General features: G+C 45.3%; 1 protein-coding gene across 3 annotated transcripts; it reads left to right on the forward strand.

Moving 5' to 3' along the window:
• Positions 1–25: 25 nt before the first annotated feature.
• On the forward strand, positions 26–25,422 carry LAMP3 (lysosomal associated membrane protein 3). 3 transcript variants are annotated; one of them, XM_037407190.1, is made up of 7 exons: positions 26–1,715; positions 3,713–3,909; positions 8,300–9,090; positions 10,439–10,561; positions 13,895–13,952; positions 15,882–16,049; positions 19,724–25,422. In XM_037407190.1, exons 2-7 carry the CDS (start codon positions 3,864–3,866, stop codon positions 19,861–19,863), a joined length of 1,326 nt encoding a protein of 441 aa, XP_037263087.1. In that variant the 5' UTR covers positions 26–1,715; positions 3,713–3,863; the 3' UTR covers positions 19,864–25,422. The 3 variants fall into 3 exon arrangements, with proteins under 3 accessions (XP_037263087.1, XP_037263089.1, XP_037263088.1); XM_037407192.1 differs by having other exon boundaries at positions 10,442–10,561; XM_037407191.1 differs by having other exon boundaries at positions 3,745–3,909.
• The last annotated feature ends 479 nt before the right edge of the window (positions 25,423–25,901 follow it).

Below are 25,901 nucleotides of genomic sequence, written 5' to 3' on the forward strand. Positions count from 1 at the left end.
GGGGGTGGGGGGGTGGGATGGGGAGAGGAGAGAGCGAGCAAGATGGGGAAGGGTTACCCTGGGTATATGAAACTGCCAAAACTAGGATTTGTGACATTGCTGACAGATGGAAAGATGCAAACTTGCACTTTGGAGTTTCTTCGGAGGAATCTCATTCTAACAGTGACATGGCAGTGGGAACTCTCTGTTTGAACTGAAGATGGAAGATCAGGTATTGTCAGTCCATTTCTTACCTCTGCTATGTGAGGGTGACAGTGTGATAGTCCTATATCCCCTGGTGCCTCGATATCTTCTATTCTATAACATGGGAGCTATTGGATTTCCCATGTGTCAAATTCTGATGCTAAATTGTAGCATGTATGCAGAAATGGGGGGCACCTCCAGGGGACAGCAAAGCATTCAACACCCTGTGTCCCACTGTGTCCTCCATGAGTGTCAGTGGCGGCATCCTGTGGGGCAGTCTAGAGCTGGAGCAGGCAAGAGGATTGCTGCAGAAGTGTCTCCTGTCTCCCAGCTCACCATCTCATCCTGACAACTGCAAAAGTATGGGCTGGATTATAACACTTATCCTCCCTACTTAGCTTTTGAAAACAATTTTTTTTTCCCTTTTTTTTTTATTTTCCTCGAAATCTCATATTTTATCTCGTTGGACCAAAGTCTGAATCACTTTTGCACCATGAATGTCCTGAGGATGACAAGTAACTCGCTGCCCTGTGGCTGTGTGCAGCAGTGGCACAGCACCCTGGGCTCACAGTGGTCTTTGGGAGCCGATTGTATCACAGTTATCCTCAGACACTCCTGAACCTGAGCAGGGAGCCCACAACCACTAACTGTGTCTTTAGCCTTCCTGCAGTGCCAGCAGGCCAAAGACAGCTGCCTGTTTCTTTCTTCACGTTCCAAACTCAGACCGTGCCGCAACCATTGCCGCTGCTGCTGGGAGGTGAGCGGGCGCTTTGCCTGCTGCCTGCGGTGCAGATGGTGAGGCGGTGCCACGCTGCGGGCTTTGCTTTTTTAAAGCATGAAGTTCAATGACAGATCAGGCTGCTGACATGTCTGAAAGCAGCCAACAAGAAGTAACCTTCTGGCTTTGCTGATGAGGCAAAATGAGGCTTGATGACTTTTTTTTTTTTTTTAATTGTAGACAGGATAGCCTTTTAATAAGTGTATTTCTGTCAAGCAAGCTGATAATTAAGGGAATGAGTCTCCACGTACAGTCTAGAATATGATTTGGTAATGTCCAGCAAGACTAATGTGTACATTAAGGTATACTTATTCTGTATGTAGGTCTTTGACACTATCATTTTCAGGTAGATGGACATAAAATGATAATTTTCAAATATGAATTTAATTTCAATGTTGTTCAGAGATAACATAGTGACCAGAAAGTCATTTAAAAGTAATGGTTGCCACCAAGTTTCAGTTGTAGAAGAGACAAGGTCCAAGGTAAATCTGTACTGTGGCAGCACCTGTGGTTGAGCATCGTGCCCTCGCTGCGTGACCCGCCAGTCCGTGCCAGCTGCCTGGCTGTTCTCTCCGGGTCCGGGAAGCGAGACCTGCCCTCCAGGCTGAGGTTTTGACTTGGATCTCCTCCCTCTGCTCTGCTGCCATCTTCTGTGAAACTCGCAGAGACTTCACATCCTCAAAACTCTGCCCTCTGCTCAGTTGGGTGTAGTGGAGCAACAGACTCCTTCCTTGCTGGTGGCAATGACAAACAGGTAGGGGGGCAGCTGCTGTGGTACGCAAGTCTTGCTCTCAGTAAACCAGGCTGAAATGTCATCAGGCCTGATCCTCTCCTCCTCTCACGTCTAACCCCTCTGGGTGGAGAATCAGGCCAGTGGTTGTCTTGATCATCAACAGCTGTGGCCAAACCGTGTCTCAACACTGGCTTTCCTTGCCAATGGCAACAAAGCTGTGCGTATGTCTTATATTCTGGTTGTGTATGTGATGAAAAGCCATTTTATTATCCATAATTTTCTTAGACTCTTGAGATTTCAAACAGGATTGGGTATGAGAAAGGCCATGCGCTTCCTTTCCAAAAATACTCTAGGCCTAACTTCAGATATATATATGATTAGAAATATATAAGAATAAGAAGAAAAAAGAGCCAAATTGTTTATTTCTTCTTGCGGCTGGAGCTGAAATAACTGCTAAGTTTTCCTCTCCCCAGCTGAGAATTGGTACAGTTTGTTTTTCTTACATATTTTCCATGGTGTTGATAATGATGTATTTGTATATTGTGACTGATGAGAGATAATCAGACAGGGAAAGAGCACAGAATTACCTGTTCTTTGTTTCCAGTCAAGACAGAATGTATGAATTTATTACAAGAAAAAAGTGTGCAAATGAACTTCCTGTAATTAGGCCATTCTGACCTGTGTAGAACCACACTTTGTTTGAAATTTATAAAAATGATAACTAGTACAAAACATTGTGGTTGATGTCTCTGTACGAAGTAACAAATCAAATGAGCTTTCTTTCTATTCAAAATAAACAAGTCTTAGTAAAGGCACATCATCACAGCTGAAAAAAAATCCACACATTTGTGCAATATAACTTTATTTGTCCAACATGCACGTCACAAAAGGCACAGCGGGGGTTTTTTCTGTCTCCCCTAGTCATGTTCCTGAATCCCTGGGACTCTCTTAGGACCCGAGTGCGAAGGTTCGCGCTGGCAGGTCCTTGTTGCGTGTGCTAATGATGCAGCCGTAAGGCAAGGAAGATGTAGGATAACTTTATCGTAGTTACCCCCAAGAGACCTGTGTACCTTTGACTACAGTGGTCTGTCAGGGAGCGCTAGCTGACCCAGATGCGTGTTGTGGATCATGTAGAAGGGCAAGCAGGTACAAATGGGAATATAGAAACGGAATGCAAATAGAGAGAGCAAAATACATTAGAACCTTTTTCAGCCAATATCCAGGTTTCTGGGGGCAAACTTCACCTCACTTGAGTTTTCAGGTCATTGGCCTTGCCCTGTTACTGCAGTGCAGTGTTGGTATGGTAGAATGAAGGATTAGGACCGCACCAGATCCCAGGTACGGGGCTTGCTTTGGTCTCCCCACACCAATCAGGTCCCGTGGCAAAGACCCAGGGCTGGAAATCCGGCTGCACATGTGAGCAGGCATAACGCTCTCCTGTTGCAGATCTCTGGCGTGTGGCTATACATGCCAGGACCTGTCCGTGCAGCTCTTGTCCCAGGTCTGCAGGAGGCACTTACAGGACACAGGTGGGGCGTTGCTATTTGCTGAGGAGTGTGTTTAGATGCAACACTAATGGTGAGCCATCCCAGCTGATGCACCTTCAACAAACTCAGTCCTTGGAGCGAGACTGAACCAGCCAGCAAAGGCTGCTGACAGTCCCCAGCTGGGACCAGAGCCCCTCGGGGGTTTTGCTTAGCCCTGTCTCCCTTCTAGCACGTTCCCTGCAGAGATGGCTCAAGGTCACAACTCTCCCTTCTATGCCTCAGCATGAAAGAAAGAGTTTGAACTAAAGAAAGTACTTTTTTTAAAGAACACAGGGAAAGTACTGATTCACAGGTTGTAACCTTCTACTGGGGTACAGGTGCAGCCTGGACCAGGTTATCGAAACTGGAGAGAGGTGCGTGAAGCTTTATGTGGCCTTGCAGAGCGAGAGACTGTTGCCCCCACAGTTAGCACAGCAGCCCTTTCTGTTTTCACTTTCCTTCCTAACCATAATTTATTTCCTTCTTCAGTAGTTTACAGAACTCTCTCTCCACCTCCTTTCCAGCCACGTGACCGAGCGCTCCCTGCATCAAGTGAAACTTTTCAGTCCCCAGACCTTGATTTCCCTTCCACCTGGCTCCACGGTGAGAAGCTTCATCTCTCAAGCCTGCAGCTGTGCTGGCCATGGGGAGGAGCACACGGCAGTTCATCTTGCTGACCTTCACTTGTGGTGAGTAACATCCTCCATCGGTTCTATCAGAAAAATGAGAGAGACTGTGCTAGTTTTGTTTCCCTGCAGCCAGGACAGCACCTAACAGACAGAAAACTTTAGTTCTGTTGCTAGCACTAAGGGTGCTTAAGTCTCACTGCTAAGAAAGAGCTGTAACTACATTTGATTGCAGCTGGTATAGACCGAGTCTGATGTTTTCCTGTGTATTTTCCCTTGCACTCTGTGGTGACAGAAGCAGACTTTTTTGGGCTGCTTTTCTTAACTAAAAATAATTTCCAGTGCAGCAGAACTAACTGAAAGTCTTGAGTGAGACAAGCAGAAGAAAAACCAAGGAAGCATTGCCTAAGCCATGCATTTGTCTGCATTGCAAGATGCAGAGCGTGATCAGGAAAGCAAGCGGGGGACTTGGGGGAGGCAGGCTGGGGTTTGTCCCAACGACAAAGCACATCAAAGTCACCGTTCAATCCTCAGTGCTGCTCTGTGAAAATCTGTGGAGCCAGCCTGATTAAGGACATGTCCCAGCACGTTAAGCCATCCCTCAGCACCTGCAGCGGTACAAAATCTGCCAGATGAGGAAGGACAGAGCATGTAATGTGTAATAGCTAAAGGCTGGAGCTCGCTGGCAGGGCGCTGCATTTCTGCAGTGTGTTTTGCCATCGGCAGACTGGGATCACACCAGTAACACAGCCGTCCCCCTCCCAGCACAGTGAGCAGGGAAACAGCCCAGGAACTCGGCCACAAGCAGCCCCTGCTGTGTCTGCCCTGCTTACCCACCCCCACCCCATAGCCAGTGTCCGCTGAAGTAGCCCCAAAATTATATGGGGAAGAAAAGCGAGATCAGACTGAAAGAAATAACACTAATAACTCAGTGGTGAGCAAGTATCTTTTTGACTGGAAAGAACAAGTTTCCTTGGTTCCTTATCCATTTTTGATCATTCCTTTAAATAGTTTTTGTGACATTTTATTAATGCCACAAAGTCACGTCTTTCAGTGCAGACAGAGAATTAATCATCACTAGAGTTTAAGGGATAAAGGTCTGATGGGTTGGAGGTTTAAGAAACTGCTCCTATGTTGGAAGGAAACTCTGGCAGTACCAAAGCCTCTCAGAAAACCCTGGTGCTTTTTCCAGTTTCTCAAGGACTAAAAGCAGCTGGAGACGGTGAGAGTGTTTTCAGTGACTGTAGGAGCTGGGGCACATTTTTGCGTCCACACAAAATCAGTCAGCTGAACACGAGCATTTATTCTGGGCAGCATAAAGCGGAACAAACTTGCTGAGCAACACAAGCATGTGGTTAGGTGAGAAGAGGAAGAAATCCTCAGCAAGGGCTTTTTGAACCCAGCCCGTTGCAGGGTGGCAGGCTAAGAAATGTCACAGACAGATGATGGCACCGAGCACTCCACTTCCCACCGTAATGCCTGGGAGCAGACCAGTGATGTTCCTTTGCTGGCATTGACTGAAACTTGTCACCAAAGCATGAAAATAGGTGCTCCAAGCCCAGACTGGGAACAGTGAATTTCTGAGAGCTGCCTTGATCCTTTTCTGAGAGTTTTGTTGTGGAGCGCTGCATGCATGGGGGCTTGCTAGGCAGAGCACAGCCCTTGGCATTTGCAACGCATGACTTTGAAGCCGAGGTGAGACGAGGGGATTGCAGCTGCTTGCTTGAGGAAGATTTGTGCAGGGAGCATGCATCCCTTGAGCAGAATGTTGGTCATATGAAGTTTTGAGCTAGCTTTATAGACAAAGAAAAAAAAAAACCAGAGACTAAGAGAGGGGTGCAGAGCTGTGCTGGTTCATTGTTCTGTGGCCCCTTTTTCCAGCAGAGCCATGCAAAGGGCTGGGAGCTGTGTAGGCAGCACCGTTGCTGAGCTGTGCCAGGCTCCCTGCGATGCGGTGGGAGCCATGGTGAAGCCTCCCAGGCCTTAGCTGGTGAGTCGGTCAGGCACCCCAGGGGCCCACCTGCCCCTTCGCACAGCAGAGCTACCGAACTACCCCCGAGAGCCACCCAAGACGAGCCAAGACCATTAGGTGCAACCAGAGAGCAATCCTCACCCATCCCTGAGAGCTCATGGAGCCAAAGGCCTTTAGAGAAGACAACCCAAGCCAACAGGCTTAGCAGTGTGGCCATGCCCCGAGAGAAGCTCCGAGATGCTTGGGAGAGCCGTGGAGGCTGGAGGAGCAGTCTGGCAGGTCACCCGGTGACCACAAGCCACGGGGCACCCCAAAGACATTTCTGACTTCACCCCTCAGTGACCCTGTCAGGCTGAGTGTTTTTCTAATGATAAATCGTTAAGTTGAAATGACCTTTTGGGGAAAATGAAGTTTAATTTAAAAGCTATTGGTGGCTTTCAAACGTCAGTGAAATAACGTTTCTCTCCGTGTCTATAAGATGTTACCTGGCCAGCAATCAAAACCAATCTGTTAAAAAAACCCTAAGAAGTACAGACTATTTACGACTTGTTTGAATTTGAATGCGGGTTATTTTGCAGTCTCATAGGGGAAAATAAAGTGGAAACTGCAACTTCTTCCTTTCTGTTTTTGTTGTGCCAGTACACTTCGATGCAATTACCTATAGCTGGTATGTGGCAACTGCTCTGATTTTCCACTGGCACACAGAGAAGGAGACAAGTCATCTGCTTTTCAGCCCTGCCAGCAGGTGTGGTGAAGTCTAGGGGAAAGTGAGAAAATTAACTGAAGTATCATATTAATTATGGCATTTTTAGGTTCCTTCTGAAAAATTCACAGAAGGATCTGTCCTGTCCTTTCTGTGGCTTTTCAACTGTGTCAAGTTGCACTTCTTTGGTAACAGCTGCACTGGCAGTCAAGTGTCTTCTCTAAAGCACAGAGGCAAAACCCAGACAGTTTTAGGAATATGGAGTATATACCTATACACCTGCTCTTCTCTAGCATAGCCATTTTTAAAGGAAAATTGTGGTGTAGGTTCAGATCTATATACCTTTTCTCATTTCTTTGGGTTTGATCTTGAATTTGAGACAAAACCCGGAAGGTTTTATTATTCTTATGTAGTGCATATATATACTAAAATGGTGAGATTTTGTGAACACAGCTACTGTTGTAGATGTCTGTTCATGCTGAGTGAAAACAAACAAATAAATGAAAGAAGAGCTTGTGAGATTTCGGCCATTTCCACTCTGAATGTGCCTCTGGCCTTAATCGATCCTAAAACCTGAATCTCAGCAACCTGCCTGCCACAAACCTTTGACATCGATCCGTGAGAAATTCCTTTGGAAGAACCATTGTACAATAAAATTCTTAGACAACATGTTGGGGCATCCTCTGTGGAGCCATACTGCTAGGAACAGGAGGTGTCTTGGACTTTTGGGTCCCTTCTGCCTCCAAACTGGAGAATTCATCTCTGTCTTCCAGTTAATTCAGCTTTTAACTGAAGCTTCATGCACAGGAAGGAGTTCATATATGTCAGTGATTTATGATTTCTTCTCGCTTGACTTCATCTTTACAGAACGTTGTTGGTTACTACAAGCAAAGACTCAGGCAGAAAAGTTGTAACGTTCCTCTATTCTACAGTGTACTTTCCCTACTTCTTCTTTGCTTTGTTATTTACATTTAGGAGCCTTTTCAGTTCTGCAAGGGACGTGTTTCTTAAACGTTATAAGATGGAAGCATAATTTTGGTGCTGTGACTATTTTCAGGTGTGATCCAAAACACCCCTGGATGCTGTACCCTGAGATTTGTTTCTCGATGCTCAAATCCCATCACTAAGAGGGCTGGTTTTGCCTTGTTTGGAGCATCCCCTTGGGTGCCTCCCAGCAGGAGGAACTTTGGGGTTTAAGCTGGCATGGCTACAACAAAAACATAAATAAGTATCTGGAATTTCCCTGTCTCCCAAACTGGTTTCCCAGACTATTGTGAATCACTGTAAGACCATTACACTGCCTCACTGCTTTCACACACACAAAATGTTCCCTTTCCCCACGCTCTTTGGGAAGTAACCAACCACCCCTTCACCTACTTCATCTTCCTGAGACCCATGAAATCTGTTTCCAGCAAATCTCGCTATACTACTGCCTGGAAGGGAATTCTTGTGCTGCCTGGGGATTGTGTAAGGTCTGCTCACACCCCCGGCATCCTCTGGCCTCTTCAGCAGCACAGGCAGTGTGTGGGGAGCTGGGAGCCAACGTGTTTCCACTGCAATGGGTATATTCAGAGGTGTGGAGATTGGGGGAGTGGTGAAAAGTTATGGATAATTGCACAGCGTGTCTGCTTTCACTCTCCTATCATGACTGGAGCCAAAGAAAGAATAAAATAATATCACCCATTTGATAACAAAATTGGTGCGGCTATGTTGTGGGTATCAACAGAAATGTTAAATGTAAAGGTTTCTGGACTACTGATTTATTTGGTTCTTTGCAGCATTTTCCTCCTGTTTTGCTGAAGTGGCCCTGGGGGCCGAGCTGTCTCCAGGAACCGTATCCTTCTACCATACGGCTACTTCTGCTCAGCCACTTTCCCTTTATCATCCTTCACCCCATCAAGACAGCACCGTTCATTTTAACAGCACCGGCTCTCCTAAAACAACACCCACAAGCCACAGAACAACTGCACAGCCAACAGACCAGCACCAGGCCACAGCAGCACCAGGCCATCACACGACAGCCCAGGCAGGAGCAGCCACCGTGCGCGTGACCAGCCAGGTATCTCCCATGGTGACATCTACAACATCAGCAGACGACACAACTGCAGCTGGTCAGGCTACAGCCCAGGCAATGGAAACGGTTACACCTGCAGTGGTGAACACAACCATACACCCTACGTCCTCCAGCAGGGAAGCTGGAACAGGTGTGAGCACAGAAATAACAGCAGCAGCCACAAATGCAACCATAAACCATACAACACCAAACACGCAACTGACAGCTACTGCCACGACTACCGCAGCCACCACCATGCAAACTGTAAAGCCTGCCACAGGGTCAGGAAATCAAACAACAGTGCCCAGAACTCCAACAGCCACAGCCACGACCAACACAACAACTGTTTCTCCAGCAACTCAAACAACCATCCCACCTACTACGACGACAGCCAGACCCACTTTAGCACCACAGCCTTCTCCCATCCCCACTGGCACGTACACAGTTTCCAATGGGACCAGGACCTGCATCAAAGCGGCCATGGGTTTGCAGCTGATGGCTCAAAATTCACTGAAGGTGAGGTAAAAGCCCTACAAGGCTGAGCTTTGTAGTGACTGTTTCTTCGCTAGCTGGAATTTATTTTTCTTCTTTCAAAGCAATTTTGAGAAGTTAGCTTGTGTGATAACAGTGAGCGGTTTGCTACCAGTCGAGGGCCTTCTCTGTGCCACTGCATCTCAGCTGCTGTACTTTGGCTTGTATGGTGGCGTCAGTAGGGTGTACGGGCGCTTTCTTATTTCAGTGGTGTATGTGTGGTAGCAATCCTGGGGGGGGATCAGCCTTAAGCGTTATTGGTGTTTCCCAGAATGGGAGACTATTTAAAATCTGAATTGACTTCAGTGAAGGGCTTGCCATTGCAAGTTGCAATGAAAGCAAGAAATCACAGACTTGGGATTCAGGGGTGGGTTGTCTTTATGCTGGTGCGTGGAGATTTTAGGATCACAGGAGCTGCCAGGCTGGATCAGAGCAAGGGTCCTGGAGAGCTGGTACCCTCCCCTAGCAGTAATCCACTGAATGATTCAACAACAGGTGTCATAAAACTCGAAATGGTGATGATGTCCCTCAGATTTATGGTTTTGTAGCCTCCATTAATACAATATGTGGGGTTACATCCTCAGGCTCTGGAGTTAATATGCTTCAAGCCATCCCCATTACAAATTCAAATATTCTTTTTTGGCATTTGAATATGTCTAACGTGGGATGAGTAACTAGTATTGGTAAAAGTAATTTTCATCCCTCGTCCTGGCAGAAGCCAGGGAGGGAGCATGATTCCCAGCCTCACCAGAGCATGGTGAGGTGTTTATTACAAAAGTAAGGTGTGTTTGAGATGAGACTGGAGGAGCCAGACCACATTCAGGGCTGCAGAGCTCTCGTTTCAGACTACAGCGTGGGTTGCCAGCTGCTGGAGATGAACTGTGCGGGCATAACGAGGAGGCCGGGGTGGTACAAGGAAGCAACACATGTCAAAGCCAATCTAACCCCTGCCTGCCTCTGTCTTGATCTTCCCTCTGCCTTCAGGCATGCATTCCCACTGCTCTCTCTTTTTAAATCAAAAATGATGCTCATCTGACCCTGCTCTGAATCATATCACTTCACCCGAATGAGCAGAAAACTCTTATTTCTGCCAGCTTAATGCACTGGAACGGCTCGGTGGTGTGTCAGACAAGGGCTAGTGCTGGTTTACGAGTGGGGAATGACCCCCTGGCAGACAGCAATTAGGCTGCCACCACCACTGGCCTGGCCATTCAGCCACACAGAGCCCTGAGGGGGTGCAGAGGAGAAGCAGCTATAAATCTCTGCATGTTTCTGATTAAGTTTCCCCCCCGGCTCCTCAGCAGCAGCCCCACAATGTCTCTTCTCTCCACAGAAGCAGATGGAGTACATGGTGGTCAACCCCAATGAGACACAGACATCTGGGAGCTGCGGGACGGTGCAGGCTGAGCTGAGCATAACTTTCAGCGGAGGGTTTATAAACCTCACCTTTGCAAAGGTACTTGTTGCATTTGGAGAGAAGGAGTGTTTGGGATTGGGGAGCTGGAGCTTAGGCTGCCTTTGATCCAGCTTGCGCTGTGGGAGAAGGTGTTTTATCCATCTCTATGCTAGTTTTAAACCTGTATATAAGGCACTATCACTCCTGTTGTTCCCAAGAGGCTAGATTCACAGCAGCACAGAATAATTCAGGTTGGAAACGACCCTTTGGAGGCCACCTGGTCCAACCCCCTGCTCAGTGCAGTGCTAACTTCAACGTTAAACCAGGTCTTGTCTATTTGAACTTTCAGTTTGGAAAGGCTCATACGTGCAATGAAGGGGAAGTGCAGTGCCTTGCCATCCTTTGTGTTAACAGTGTTAAAGCTGTTCGCTAGCAACACAGTCTAGACACGGCCTCGAGCAACACAGAAGTCGCATTTTTACAGAGGTAAAAATCTAGTGGGAGGCATGGCCAGGTCTGGTGTTTGCATTGGAGTGGGACAGAGGGAACGGCTTTGGGCTGGGGTCCCTGCACAGAACAGGGGGGTGTGCCGGGGGCTCTGACTCGCACTAGCAGGTTGCTGTTAGGAAATGGTGTCTCAGGGACCACCTGAGGGCAGACGAGGTGACTCATTTGATTCCCGTAAATGCCAAGTATCACAGCTGCCCAACTAGAAGCCGGCTGTGGCTGTTCAATCCAAAGGGTGACCTGTGCAATTTTAAGGAGCCACAGTCCATCTGCAGCTGAAGGGGCCTAATTTCTGGGTGGAAATTTCCAAACAAGTGAACTACAGCAACAAAATTGTAGGTAAGTGCCCTTAAAACGCTCCACACCAGAGAGACTTGTAAGTACACAGAGAAACCTGGGTGAGAGAGAGGCCCTGCTCACACAATGGGAGAATGAGCTTTTTTTTTGACATTGTGGCTGTTGGTACCATGTTCCCCACTAGGACCACGTCGTATGTGGGTGAGTCTTTAAGACAAGCTGCCAAGAATGATGCTGCTGTTGTAACCACAAGAAAAAACTGCTGAGTGCTGCCATCCTCTCGCTCCCTCAGACATTTACACAGTTTACACTTTTTGGGAGGCAGCACGCAGTACTGTTTGTCTGAAAGCTAATAAGGGCTGGGTGATGATGCCGGCAGGGCTAAGGACAGATGTTAATACCGTGTATAAGGTCGTTAATGGGCAGGGAGGAATACAGCATGGGTTGGATCCCATCGGACTCTGACTGAGCGTATTGGGCATGAGGGCTGTGTCCCGGAGCTCCATTGCAGTTCGGAGCTGCACCTGGCCACCACTGCCTATCTGCCTCCTTCAGTTAGCCAAGCCAAAACGTCAACCTTACAGCCTGGTTTCAAGCTCAAATCAGTGGGAATCAAGAAAAGTACAAATGGTTCATCAGTCATTTCCATAGAAAGTCCAAGAGGCAAATTATACCACACCTGAGTCATTAATGCTTGAGCAGAGAAGAGATTTCAATTAATAATGGTCCTGATCTTAGTTTACAGCAGAAAGTTTTCTAAAAGCTACAGAGGAAAAGTGAGGTAAAAAATCAAGGAGCTGTTTTAAAACAAACGTTCAGTTCAGAACGTGAGTGTTTGCTTTAAACGTGCCCTTCCTGCACAAAGGGAGCGTTTTCTGTGTTACAAGGATCCTTAGAAAAAGTCTGGGGATTCAAGTACCCGTGAAAGCCCCAGCCTGGGCAGCCAAGGAGAGGGCAGCGAGCCTTCAGGGGGCACTTGACCTGTCTTGCCCTGAAGGAGGTGGTTATGGGCACAGCACTGGGCAATCCGCCCTTCGCTTACAGATAACCCTCAAGAGCATAGCAGGACTCGGCTCAGACTTTGAAATTCAGGTTAATAAGAAGTCATTTTGCTGCTGGTTTTTTTATGTGTTTGGCTCCCACAGCCTTTCTAACCACTTTGAACCTGGAGTGGTGGCACTCCCGATTTTCTCCGGTGAAGGAGGAGCTGGGTCAGGCGCTGGTGCTGCGGGAGGCGAGCGGCTGGCTCGGTGCTCAACCCTGCCAGCTGCCTTTGGCCAAGAACTTGAAACAAGGAGGTTTTGTAACCCACCCACAAGTAGGAGCGGGTGTTTTCCCCAAGCAAAGTTCTTAACAAACAGAACATAGTGCTGCCACCACCAAAAAAAGGGCAATATTTGACTTCTTTAAGTAGGATTAACGCTGAGAACCTCTTCTCTGGTGTATTTCTTTCTTAAACTTTCCCAAGTCATCCTACTGGCTTTTAAACTGCGTAACGTTAAAACTGGGTACATTCATTTCTGCTGCCATTTATCCACCAGCTGCACTCACCAGTGCCTGTGTGCTCGCAGCTGGAATGACAACGAACGGCAGGGCTGCTACACAGACTCGCACTGTGCTCCACCACCACTTCCAGGGAGAAGCTCCTAGGGCTGGCTCTCCCTGAGTGACAGTCCGGGGCAGGACAGCATTCAGGCTGCACCGGGGTTTTAGGGCACATGCAGACAGGACACTTAGCTGGAAGTTTTGCTCTCTGATGTTGTACCAGGTGCTTTCCATGTCAGCAGTCCATAGACATTCAAAAAAAAGCCAGCCAGAACCAACAGTGTCAGCAGGGGGGAAAAAAAGAGTTATTTCTCCCCTGCACATCCAGGTTGCTGTTTCCTCGTTTGTAGTGATGGCGGTTGGCAAAATAGGAAATGAGTGTGGTACTGGCATGAGGTGAGTTCCCAGCTCTCAGCTTGCTGCTGACCTCTCCCCATTCAAAACAGTGACGAACGCAGAGGCACTGCTGCTTTCTGCGGTTTGCTCACCCACAGGGCATCTGTGCATAAAGCGCGCTGCAGCACCAAGGGTCCCGAGTGCTTCTGAAGGTGCGGGCTGGGGTCCTGCCAGCAGCCAGGCTGCAGGTCAGCGCGGGTTAATTCAGCGCAGGATTGCTCAAGAGAGTGCTGTGGGCTCTTGCAATGAAAGCAGAACAGGTGATTAAGAATAAAATGGCCTTATCACGTGTCTGTCGATTTGTGCCACGTATACAATTTGCTCAGCTCCCTCTTACTTTTGGTTCCCACAGGATCTGGCCTGAGCAGCGTGTGAAATGGCACCTGCGTGGTCCAGGTTCATGGAACTGAGAAGTACTGGTGATGCAGCCGAGACTGTTGCGTTACCCTGTGTCTTAGCTATTAGATGGAGGATTTGGAAAAGAAAAAGCAATACATCCAAGCAAGTTGGTTCTTGGGTCTTGAAAGCGATGCTTTAAAATGTGTTTCTTTGGGAAATTCTTCATGACCATTTTGCTCTGGTGAACTGTATTGAACTGTATGTTTTTCACAATTACGAGGATGAAAAAAGATGTATCTTCTTTTACAGCAAGCTCCAGTGTACTACGTCAGTAAAATTGAGTCCAGATTACAGTTATCTTCCGAAGGTCAGTGATTTTTACACGGTATTAATTTCATATCATACTGTTCTGGGTGTGGGATAGGCTTTCATACCTTTAAAACAATGGCTTTTGCAAATTATGTGTTTTATCAGGCTTTCAACAAGTCATTCACTTAAAACTTATGGTATGAAAATGGAAGAGAAGGGACCAGGGTGCAGTTGCATCAGAATTGATCAATTTTTCTTTTGTCCTCAGAAACTTCACCTGCCCCACCTCTTTCAGAATAGTCATTACTTCAAACCTAAATTTAGGATACAAAACAGTCCTCTAAGTTTTTATCTGCAAACACACAAAAATGCTGTGACGCCAGTTCAGGTGCACATGTCTTTCCAATCTCATTAGCAAACTAAATTAATACAGTATCTGGATCACAGAAATGCAGGGCTGGATCCAGATTTCAAATACACCAACATGGACAGGGATGTCTGACATTTTGGTTGAGCAAAATTAAGAGCTGGACCCAGGCTGAGGTTCTTCAAACCATCCTGAAATCCTAGACCTTGTCTGTGCTTTTCTCAGGGGACTGGGTTTTCTTTTTTCCTATATAGCCCTGCTTCTTGCCATTTGAACAAATGCTAAGAGAACATCACTTAAGTCAGAGGGACAAAATCTGAACCATCGCTTCAGATTTTCTGACGTTAATTTTGCACAAATTCTTCCCAATATATCAAGTCTGTGATGGGTTAACGATTATGTTATGTTACTTCTCTGTTACTCATAAGTATTTGGATTGACTTTTGTCCCTAAAGGAGAAAAACAAATCATGGGCTCATGCAGGTGTGTCCTAATACCACTGTGCTTTTTGGAAGCTCAGTGCCTATTTTTTTCCTCACTGATGAGCGCTTTCATTAGCCCAAGCAGAGCCTATTCTGATCTACAGCAATTAAAGTAAAAGAAAAGCTGATCCAGAGGGCATGCCTCCTAGGGATGTTCTCAGTGTAAATGACCAAGGTTTTCCTGTGCACTGCTAAGTGTAAATTGCAGCAAATGCAAACTAATCAGCTTAATTGTAAGTTTTTAAATCCTCAGATATACTTTGAGTCCTTCGCAGTGCTGCTGGCAGGAGACATTGCTGTCCCTCGCTGTTTGTTACCCCCTCTCTGCCAGACATTGCCATTTCACAGTCCGCCAGCAGTATTTTTGCTGTGAGCAAGCCCGTATCTTCTCTAAGATAAAAATGACTGAATTAACTGTATCAGTGCACACCGGTGTGTTGGTGTACTGTTGTACTGGCGCACTGATTCTGACTGAAGAGGACCAAGAGTATGCTGCGCGCTGTTGTGCCGGCAGGTGCGGTTGAGATCAGTGATGCAGAGCTGGCGATGTGGATGGTTTTGTCTGAAGCTGGTATATCTGCTTTCAAAGGAGGATGTGCATGAAGGATATGCCCAGGTTACAAGATCTTTTCACGCTTTGAACTTGAGCCATATTTTTCATAAAGTACCGTGACACTGAAATATGTTTAAAAACATATTTAATACATAAAGCAATACAGACTAGATATGTCAGATTCCCACGCTAGAGGCGGTATCTTTCTTGTCTGGAAATACGCTGGAGATCTAAGATAGTTGACTGCTCCTGTGAGAATCCTAACCCCTTCCTGCACACTCAGGTTGTTAAAGTAAGATTTGAAAAAGCACCTGAAATTTTAGCCACTTTTTCAGACCCAAGCTCAGCTGAGTTGCCCATTGACAATTATTTAAATTTTTATTTAAATTTAAATAAGAAAAACCACTCATTTGAATGTGGAAGAAATGTAATTGATACTTTGTGGGGAAAGTGTCCATGCTTTGGTTACATCTGGGATTGTTGCTCTGCCAAAGCAATGGGGATCCTCCGTTTGATCTCAGAAAGATGTTGGTTCCAACAGAGTGAGCGTGGATTCTTATTTCTCTCTCTCTTTATGGCCTCCAGGTATGCTTTATTATGCAAGCATACATGAGAAGCTGTTTACAACAAAGCTGGGGAATTCTTTTAAGTGTGCCAGCAAGCAAACCTTCGGCTTGGAGAAGGGCTTCCAGCTGCTCTTTGTTAATATGCAGCTGCAGGCATTTGATATTGTTGGTAACCAGTTTGGAAAAGGTAAGTAGAATGACCCCTTTTCCACCCTTCCGAGATCTACGTGTCAGTGCTGGTAGCCTGGCAGGTACGGTCTGCTAGATCATCACCATACACACGCGGTGACTCTGCTACACCTACAGCACAATCACAGCTCTGTAATGGTCCCCAAGTAACGTGGCCTGCCTGCTGCTGTATTCTCACCCTTTTCTGAGTCATTTCAACACAGTGCTAGTACCTATGGAAGACGGAAAATTATCTTTCCTTCCTGCGTTCAGTACCTTCTGTTTCACCTCCTCATTAAATATGTTCAGCTCTACAGCCACAATATTATCCTTCACCCATTTTCTCCCAGACCAAGTGGAGGTGTGTTCACCACCATTGCATTGCCCAAGGGTCAGTTTAAAGTCACTATTCTTGATATAGTCAGATTTTAGCTATTTTGAAAGGCTCTCAACATTCATGATGTCCCACAGCTGCAGCAGCAAAACTGCCAGCTAATAAAGGATATTTCTGAATGCAGGATGATGCTTCCAGAGCAGCTGTGTCTAGATGTGATGAAATGTGCTTCTGAGGAGAAGCACGGTTGGCATGCTTCCAGTTTCAGAACTAAATGTGATGCTCATCTCTGCAGTTTGTCTTCTTGAGTACAGCCACAAAGAGGCAACCATGTAGCTCACTAAAAGACGGAGAGAGACCAGTACTGACTCCTCTGGTCTCTGGATTGCCCACACTGGCAGAACGTATTGGGGCTCATCACAGCTTCTACCCTGCACCCACATCTGGGGTTCCTTCCACAGGGAAGTGAGGTGTTGTCATCCTTGTTTCTTGTCCAGTGATGTAGCCAGGACCTGGCCAGGCTGTGGGGTCCAGGACTTCTGGGTGCACCAGGAAACCCTTGTGTCCCACAGTATGGACACTCTCATGGTCTGCTGCCCTACTTCCTATGAGATGCATGAAAGATCCTACAAAAAGCAGAGAGGTGGACTAGATAGGACCCTGTGGTTTCTTTCAACTTGTACATCTGTGACTTCTCAGGATGTTTCCATGCAAGAACTCAGGTGGACAGATAGGCTTATCAGCTCTCCAGCCCTTCACATGCACTAATACAACGCTCCCTTCTTCTGACATTTGACTTTCTGCATGCTTACAAAATATTGCCACCTTTTCAGTTTAGATCTGTCATTTGATGCGGTTTGGCTCTGTTTGATGATTCTTCTTTTGTTAAGTCATCATTTTGTCTGCCTTTCTTATTCTCAAAAGAATATAATGGGAAACAACATTTGGGGCTTAAGACATGGACCTTTTATTTTGCATGATTTTCTTTTAAGTTCTTAAAAGCCACACAGAATCCAATCTATGCTTTCATTCTCATGAATAGGTTTTCATGGGATAATACTGAACTGGAACAACTCATGGGATCCCATCTGGTTCCTACATTCCCATTTGAATTTGTACAATGAGTGTGTTCAATTATAGCTTTTAGTATGGCCTCACCTCTAGCAGAGACAGAGCTTAGGAAGACCTCTCCACGACCACCAAGGCCAGGCTAATCTCTGCTAATCAATACCATATACAAAATTAAATTAGTTTTGCTCTTAATCAAATGGCTGAGATAGCAGCTGCCACCTCTGAAGTAATTCCCCAGTGGCCATGAAATAGTTATGAAACTGTTATGTACCTCTGCGGTACATGCATGTTTTGAAAGGCAAAATCCCCAGTGAAGGAATGACTCTACACATATCACCAGTCTCTTCCCCACGGGTGTCCATGGTAGTTTCACTTCTGTTGCTCATGATTTGCTTACATTTAAAAAGAGAAGAAAAAGAAAACGCTAATGATCATTGGTTTCAAGTTCCTAACAATTTTGTACAGACTGCAGAAGGATTACATCAATACCTTGGCCTGTTTGAGTCTGGAAAGCTGTAGAAGTGTCTTCTGAACTACACTTCGGTGTATCAGAAACAATTTCTAGAGTTCACAGCCCAAGGTTTCATCCAGTTCAAACACCTGTGGCTTTTTCCAAATGGCCAATTCAAACATCTTTGGCTTTTGCAATACTCAAATGCAAATATTTTTCAGCTCACTTCCTTAAGAGCAGGTTACATTAACCAGACAAAGCTTTTAAAAGGCAGCATCTACTAGAGGGCTGATGCCTTTGGCTTTGTGCCTTTGCATGACATGAAATCACCATCTGGATCAGATTTTGGGGAGAGCTGTGCGGATGCTCTGGAGCTGTGGCGTGATGTCATGCACTCCACATGCTCCCTGGGCTAGCTGCCAACCTTCAGCATAAAGATTCCCTTGGGGAAAAGCCAAAGCTAAACTACAATCTGTGCCAGCATAGTCATCAGAATGAGGCAATAACACCAGAGGCTTTTGTCTTGGAGCACTGCTGAGATCTGCCTTGGAGCAGTCACAGAGTGAAAGGGCTGGAGGGTGCTGGATCTCCCTCATGATCTGGGTACAAACTGGATTCACTGCTGAGCTGGGATATGCTGTGGAGTTTAGCTGATCAAGCTACCCGACTTAGAAGATAGTTTGCTACTCAGGTCCCACTCAAAGCATCATACTAGAGGTCTTTCTTTCCCTGGAGCCCAAGGAAGGTCCATTCCTGTAGATCAGATGGAAGATGTAGGTCTGTCTGATCCAGTTCCAGGATAACACATTCGTGATCATTCCCAGACCTTCCCTTCACTCCCAGGGCTACACTTGTATTGTGAATTCGAGACTGATCCTGCCATTGTTACTTGGGTAAAAATTCCATTTAGGTCAGTGACCCAGATGGTGCAGTCTCTTCGTAGGAAAGCCGTCAATTTACCCCAATCTGTCAGTTCATTTTTACATAATGAGTTTCCATTTAATCAGAGGATGGCTTGAATATTCATTTGGGTAGGGGGTGGCTGAGGAAGTCAGAATTTGCCCCCTCTGTAGCTAAGAGGTATGTTTGGAGTGAATGTATCTTTGGATGGCTCTTAAAAGATATTATTTGTGTCAACACTTTTTCTGATTTCATCATATGTACAATAAAATTACAATGATACTGCTAAAGCAATCCCCTGGGCTAAGTCCAAGGCTTCTGCCTTCCTAATCTCTTGATGTTCTGAGTCAGCCACAATTATCCACAAATAATCTGAATTAAACACAGAGAACAATTAGAATTTGTTTTTTCTTAGGAAAGAGTGCCTTAACTAGGATCGTTGCTGCGCTAATGATGTGCTGGACTATGGGCTTCCTTCTCTGGCTTGATCCTTTTTACTGGGCAGAAGCAATTAGGTGCCACATAGGAGCCGTTTTTGTCCATGCAGGGTGTGTCTTGCTCTTTACTTTTAGACTTGCACTTTGTAGTGTGATGCTCCACATCTGCTACCAGCAGGAAAACCTTCTGCTGCATGTGTGCTGATCTTGATGGCAGAACACTTACTGCGGGCATGAAAGAGCAGAGTCACTCTCCCATAAAGCATGTAGCTATTTCAAAAGGGGCAAGTATTGTTTTCTTGAAACAATGTTCACCACAGATGAAAATATAGTAAGTATAGCTCAGGGAAAAGAAAGAAAAGAAAAAACAAAAGAAAAGAAAAGAAATCAAGGTCTTGAGAACTTCAGGCTTTATATTTGTTAGCTTTTCTGGAATATAGATTTATAGTCGAGGAGTATGGTGTTCTGTTATAACACGTTCTCTGATCTTTTACTTTCAGAAGAAGAATGTATTCCTGATAAAAACAGCAAAGCAGCTCCCATTGCAGTGGGCCTGAGTATCCTGGGATTGTTTGTCATTGTGTTTGCCACTTTCCTGATCTCCAGAAGAAAGCCGCATAGAGGATATGAGCGTATCTGAGGTGCCCTTCTTCCGAATGTGCGCAGCCAGCAGAGAAGTCAGAGGAGTTTTAGCTTCTGTCTGACAATCTCGCTGGCCTGAAGCCACATTTTCAAGTGGGATGACACCATGTGCTTAAAGCTAGTGGAAGTTTCTGGAAGCGATTTCTTTAAGGTGGGAAGGAGAGGACTCACACTGTCTACTTTAAGCTATTCTTAGCATCTAATTTAGATGTAGTCCAGACAACGAAAGTGAGGGGCCCAAGTTCTTTATATTATTGACAAAGGAGGCAATTCAGACCACCTAAGTCAGATGCCTAACAATAGCTTAAAGCGAGCTGTATCACTATCCCCCAGAAAATCCATCAGGTTTGTTAAAGATAGCATTTAGATTTATTGAAATAGATGAGTCCAGTAATGCAACCTTCGTGTGTATAAACCAGAGGTCCGCAGCTACAGACAACCCCGTTAAATCAGAGCTCAGTGAAAGCCTTGCGGGAACACTGTGTGTGCTGAAGTCTCGGAGCAAGTGTAAGTGTGACGTCCCTTCACAAGCAAGTTCTCACCAGCCCTACAACAGGGTTACACTTCCTCAGTTCGTGGCTTTTTCCTGCGAAGCCCTTCACAAGGACACAGTGGTAAATATGTGACTCTTACTCTGGAGGCAGTATTTTTAGAAAATTTTCCAGTTTCCAGTGACTGTGTATGCAAATAAGGGAAGATTACCCAACTGAGGTCATATAGGGTCTGCCTGACCAGTATGTGCCAATGTTATTGCTTGTCATTGCTCGTCTCAGCCTTGCTGCAAAGATGTCTGAACTTCTGGCCAATAGTTCTTGAACTGCAGCCTCCTAAAGCACAGCATGTCAGAACAACCTGATGCTGGTAAGTTTATCCTTAGGTGTTATGCTGCAAACTGCGCGATTCTAGAGCTGACAGGCGGGCAGCTGAGCTGTCTGCGCAGCAGAACTGGGCAGGCAGCTGGAGGCAGTCACTCCATCCATCTGCCACGCCTGGCCAAGCCACCCCGCTCGCCGGTGGGTGCTCCGGGCACAGCATCCCTTTGCCACGTGTGTGCAACCCGACATGGAGAGAGCGAACACGAGGGTCTGAAAGCACAGTGACACGTGGGCTGGTACTAAGGGTGCCAGTGCGATGGATGGGGACTGGCGTGAATGTCCTTGATAAATTCAAGGAATTTAATATTTCATGGTCTTGCTAGAGCTCATGAATCACCCGCTTCCTATTCAGACATGGACCTGTTACAGTGACCGCCACTGAACTCAGTAAATCTGCCCCTCTGCTGAGATGGCAGCACTGTGACCTCTCTTCATCTGGGAAGACACCACGCTCATGGAAATGCCAGGGATTCGGTGGCCACACTTCTGGCAGACCTGCACAAGGTCCATGAGCAAATGCAAGTCCACTGACGCTGTAAGTTCAAGGGTTCTGTGGGAAATAAGGGCTTGCGCAGCCTCGGGCAAACTCTGCCCAGGAGAGAACGCTACCAGTGTGCTTCCAGCTCAGCGGCTGGATTTTCATATGGAAATAATTTGGAGTTGCTTTAAAGCACAGTAATTGAAATACTGTGTAGTCTATTTCCTGCTAAGACAATGATGAAGGCAGGAAAGTAGTAATTGCTTGTGAGATTAGGTTCAGCTAATGTTCCCTGTTGTAACAAGGAAAACCTTGTCACAGAAGATTTACAAAGCTGAACCTATGCACAAATGTGCACAGACACACACACAGACACACACGCATGCACCATGCAATCTGTTCACTGCAAAAAATTACATCAAAATGATAAGAAATTATATCTAAAAAAATTTACAAAAGAGAAAATAATATCAAATAAGAGCACACTTCCCCCTTAGGAGTTAGGGCAATGGCTTAAATTTTACCTGGAAAAGGACTATGGAGTAGTACCCATTAAACAAAAGAAAGACTGAAGTCATCTGCAAAAGTTCCGTGTTGTTAATTTAATCTGGACCTAAACAAAATAGAAATGCTGGGAGCTAATTTAATTTCCATGAATAATAGACCAGATCCTGAGCAATTATTAATCGTGATGGAACCTCAATGGATTTTCACTGGGTAAAACTGATGATAGTATCTTGTGAGGTTAATTTCCCTTAAGTATTTTTAAATAGTTTTGATATTTTACTAGTATGTAACCATTGAGAAATTACTTATTTAAATTAGGAAAGGAAAGAAATCCCTCTGTTCCATGAATTACTAAAAGATGCTGGTCTGTGTCAAGCAGGAAACATGGTCATATGGTTCCATAATGGACATAATACATAGCTGTGGAAGTAATTAACAGTCTCCAGAAATTTTCCCTTTGAGTCTGAATGAACCAATAAATAAGAAAGATAAATACCTTTTTGAAGCACCTTTGCACTTGGAGAAACATAAGACAGAAGTCAGAATGAGCGGCAAGCGACGGAGGCAGCTGAATATGATTATAAGGTAAAGTGGCGCAAGAAACAACACCTAACTCCCAAACCTTTAATACGGATACAGTGATTTGAACTGTATTCAGTTGAATACTCACATTGAAATGTATTTCAATTATTTTTTTTGTAAAAGACCAGCACTGTTAACATCGCTTAGTGAACTTTACCTAGCTTATTTTCACCTCCCTACCTTTCCCCACAGTGAGTGGACAAGCAGCCCACTGAGCTCAGTGGCATTGATCACGCCTTTGGCTTAATAAAATCCCTCTAAGTTCTCAGGGTTAGTTAATACTATTAATCTGTTGTTTAGAAAGCAGATTTGTATACTTGATTAAAGCAATCACCTTTTAAAAAACAAAAGAATTGATGAGATGTCCAGTGGGAAAGGTAAATGTGTAAAGAGCTTCCCTTCAAAAATGAGCCTATATATGCAATAGTGATGTTACTGTCCCCAACAGTTACATGTGGACATTTTAACAAGAAGGACCTAAAAAGCTCAGGACCGCACATGATCTGAGCCTAAGCTGTTCTGACTGGTGATCAATAGTCACCTTTCCCATTCAAAACTATGTCCTATTTCATGTGTTCTTTGGATTGTTGGGTTTTATGATCTGTATAGTACAGTTACTTCTACTAATACGATACCAAGCATTTTCTTGTGATGTTCTGTACTGAAAAATCTCTATGTTTGATTCATCCTCATTGATATCAATGTTTGATATCAACAACATGAGGAGAGAAAACTGTTCTTTATGACTGATAATTCTGTGTTTAATCCTCTGACACCCTCTGGCATTTTTACTGATGATGCAAGGTTAATGTCTTTTTCCCCACACATTTTTCTTTCTACAGTGAAGCAAACTTGTTATTGAACAATGTTTGGATTCAGGTTTACCTGATTTGTTCTTACGCTTTCTATTGCTATTATGTTCGCTATTTTTATGAGGCTGCATACTGCCCGTTCTAGATAAATAAAACCCTGGGCTTGCTCTAGACAGCACGAGTGAAGTGCACATGGTATAAACCGATGAAACAATTGGATGCTCCCATGAAACGTTGCCAAAATGCAGCAAAATTAATCCAATGGAGTTAGTGCTTTACATTCATAGAGGATCCATTGGAGAATTCCTTTCTGCATGAGGAGATCCCAGCCCCTAAGTGCAACCTTTCTCTTCCCTGCAGCCCAGCCTGCGTGCCATCACCTCCTTCCCTTCCCTGACCACAAACCACACCAACAGCCTGCAAGTGGGGCTGCGTGCCAGCGTGCCAGCACAGCAGGGAGGGCTGCCTCTCTGAATTTAGTGCTGAATTAGAATTAGATGGCCCAGCTGCTCCCTGAGTTGTCATGTGCAGCTTTTAAAGCTGATGCCTGTATTTTCTGCCAGAATTTAGGTAGATATTTGGCTGACACTTTGCTATCTAAGGGAGCTGCTTGAAGGTCCTCCTCCCAGTGGGGAGGCTCTACAGGTGTAGTTGGTCATGGTCTTGCCAGAGTTTCTCTTTTAAGTATCTTGTCTGAGGAAACATTTTGAGCAAAAACTCCTTAAAAGAGCACCATACAAAGGAGAAGCTCTTATGGTAAACTAGTCATACACTAGCTGGGCCATAATAGTTGTAAAATAGGGCAGCAGTGCACAGCTTCTTTGCTTCCTGTCAATATGGATGTAAAATAAAACTGTATTTTCTAAGGCTGGCAGATTGCTTCCCTTCCAGGGCTGCTCTTTGCCATAGTCAGACCTTTGTTCAGTAACTTGCTCACTGCTTGGGACAAGGGTTTACCAACCAACCTGCCCTAAAAGTCTGCATGCCAAAACCCTTCATATGGTCAGCATGAGCACGTATACCCAGAGAGCCGAGAGAAGGGTGCAGTCTGCTGTGGGAGGGGACGTGGTTGCAGCTGGGTCCCAGAGTGACCAGCAATGTGTGAGACCAGCAGCCCTGTCAGCCGGGGAACAAAAACCCAGCTACACGAAGCAGATAAGCAGGTGCTTCTTCATTGCAGCGCTGGGTGCTAGGTGGCATCTCCACAAATCAAGCACACTCTGTGCTGATTTCACTGTTACATTTATACACAAAAATTACAAGGTACTACGCTCCCAGTTACAATGATTGGTTAGTGATTTGCATATAATTATAATATGTGTCATTCTCGTCTGTTACTACACTTGTGCAGAGGAAGAGTCTTCACCGGGGCAAGGGTGGTCTTGACCTATAGGTGTGCTTTTTAGTGTTATAATGAAGGTAGTTCACTTCAGAACACCTTAGAAGTAAGTTTTGTTGCCGAGTGTCCAATATATATCCTATATACAGTAGAACCTAGGTGCTCTGGTTATGGTCTGGAGAGTAAGGACTAAGGCTAGCATGGTGCAGAGAATAGGGACTTCAAGTAACAGCCTCTGATAACAAGCAGCACAGCAACCCATACATCATTGGTCAGTAAGTGCTAACACAATGCTAACGTAGAGGCTAACTTCTTAAAATCAAGATATTCCTATAGCTAACTGTTTCACAAACAAACACAAAATATAGAAGGATTCAGTAACACTTAAGACAATCTGCAACAGCCCCAGCTCACTTTTTCCCCCAGCTGTGGATTCAGGTGGGTTGCATCCCTGAAGAAAATACTGATCGTGATGTCATGATGCATCCCATCAGGGAAGCTATGCTTAACTTGCTTGTAAGCCTGTGCTGGTCGGGATGCGGTGGGGCCACTCACAGTGACCAGGAGGTGAGCACAGCCCCGCAGCTCCCCAGTGCCCTGCCGTAGCTCTCAGCCCAGACCACTCACTGTGGTCTCTTGCACACCCAAGGCAGGTATGAGGGCATCCCATGAGCATGGCGATGTCAGACAAATTGCCAAGAAGTTGATAAAGCAAGATTTAATTTCTGCCAGTCCCTTTAGCTCTCTGATGGAAAAGCCCAAATTAATAAATAGCTGTTAATTGTGTTTGAAAGAGGAAGAGAGATGTAGTTCAGCATCCTGAGTGGATGAAGATGGTTTGGTTGATCACTTCTAGCTTGCTATAATACATGGTTGATAAAAAATAATTTGCTATGAAAGTAAGATATGCTCTTTATTTTTCTATTATTGGTGTTTCTATAATAAAGGTTGTATTTAGTCATGATAGCGTGCGTTACTATGCAATTACTTTACCTCTCAAGTGCTGTTTCACCTAAACTGTTTAAAATACAAGTACAATCTAACAAACAGGCAGAGTCCTATAGGCTCTGAGCACACACCACAGGTTCAGATACACTTATATCCTAACATAACTTTAGTGATTATTTCTTCTGTGGCTTAGGCAGCTTGTCTGACATGTCTATCTGTGTTTCATCAGCATTACACACATACAAAAAGGGTATTGAAAATAGTATGTGGTTTTCTGTTAATCTCCCCACAATTTCCAAAGTATCTGAATTCACTGTGTTTCTTTACATGACTAAATCTATAAACACAGACCATAACTCACAGCAGATGTGATGGATGCTTGTTACTTCATGTTTAAACTTTAACAGATAATAATCTTAGGAATTATGATAAGAGGAGAATGCCTCCTTTCAGCATGCAGTTATGGAAACTAGAGGGAATAAATAGCTCAGAAAA

Source organism: Falco rusticolus, chromosome 13 (assembly GCF_015220075.1).
Source record: "Falco rusticolus isolate bFalRus1 chromosome 13, bFalRus1.pri, whole genome shotgun sequence".
Taxonomy (NCBI): Eukaryota; Metazoa; Chordata; class Aves; order Falconiformes; family Falconidae; genus Falco; species Falco rusticolus.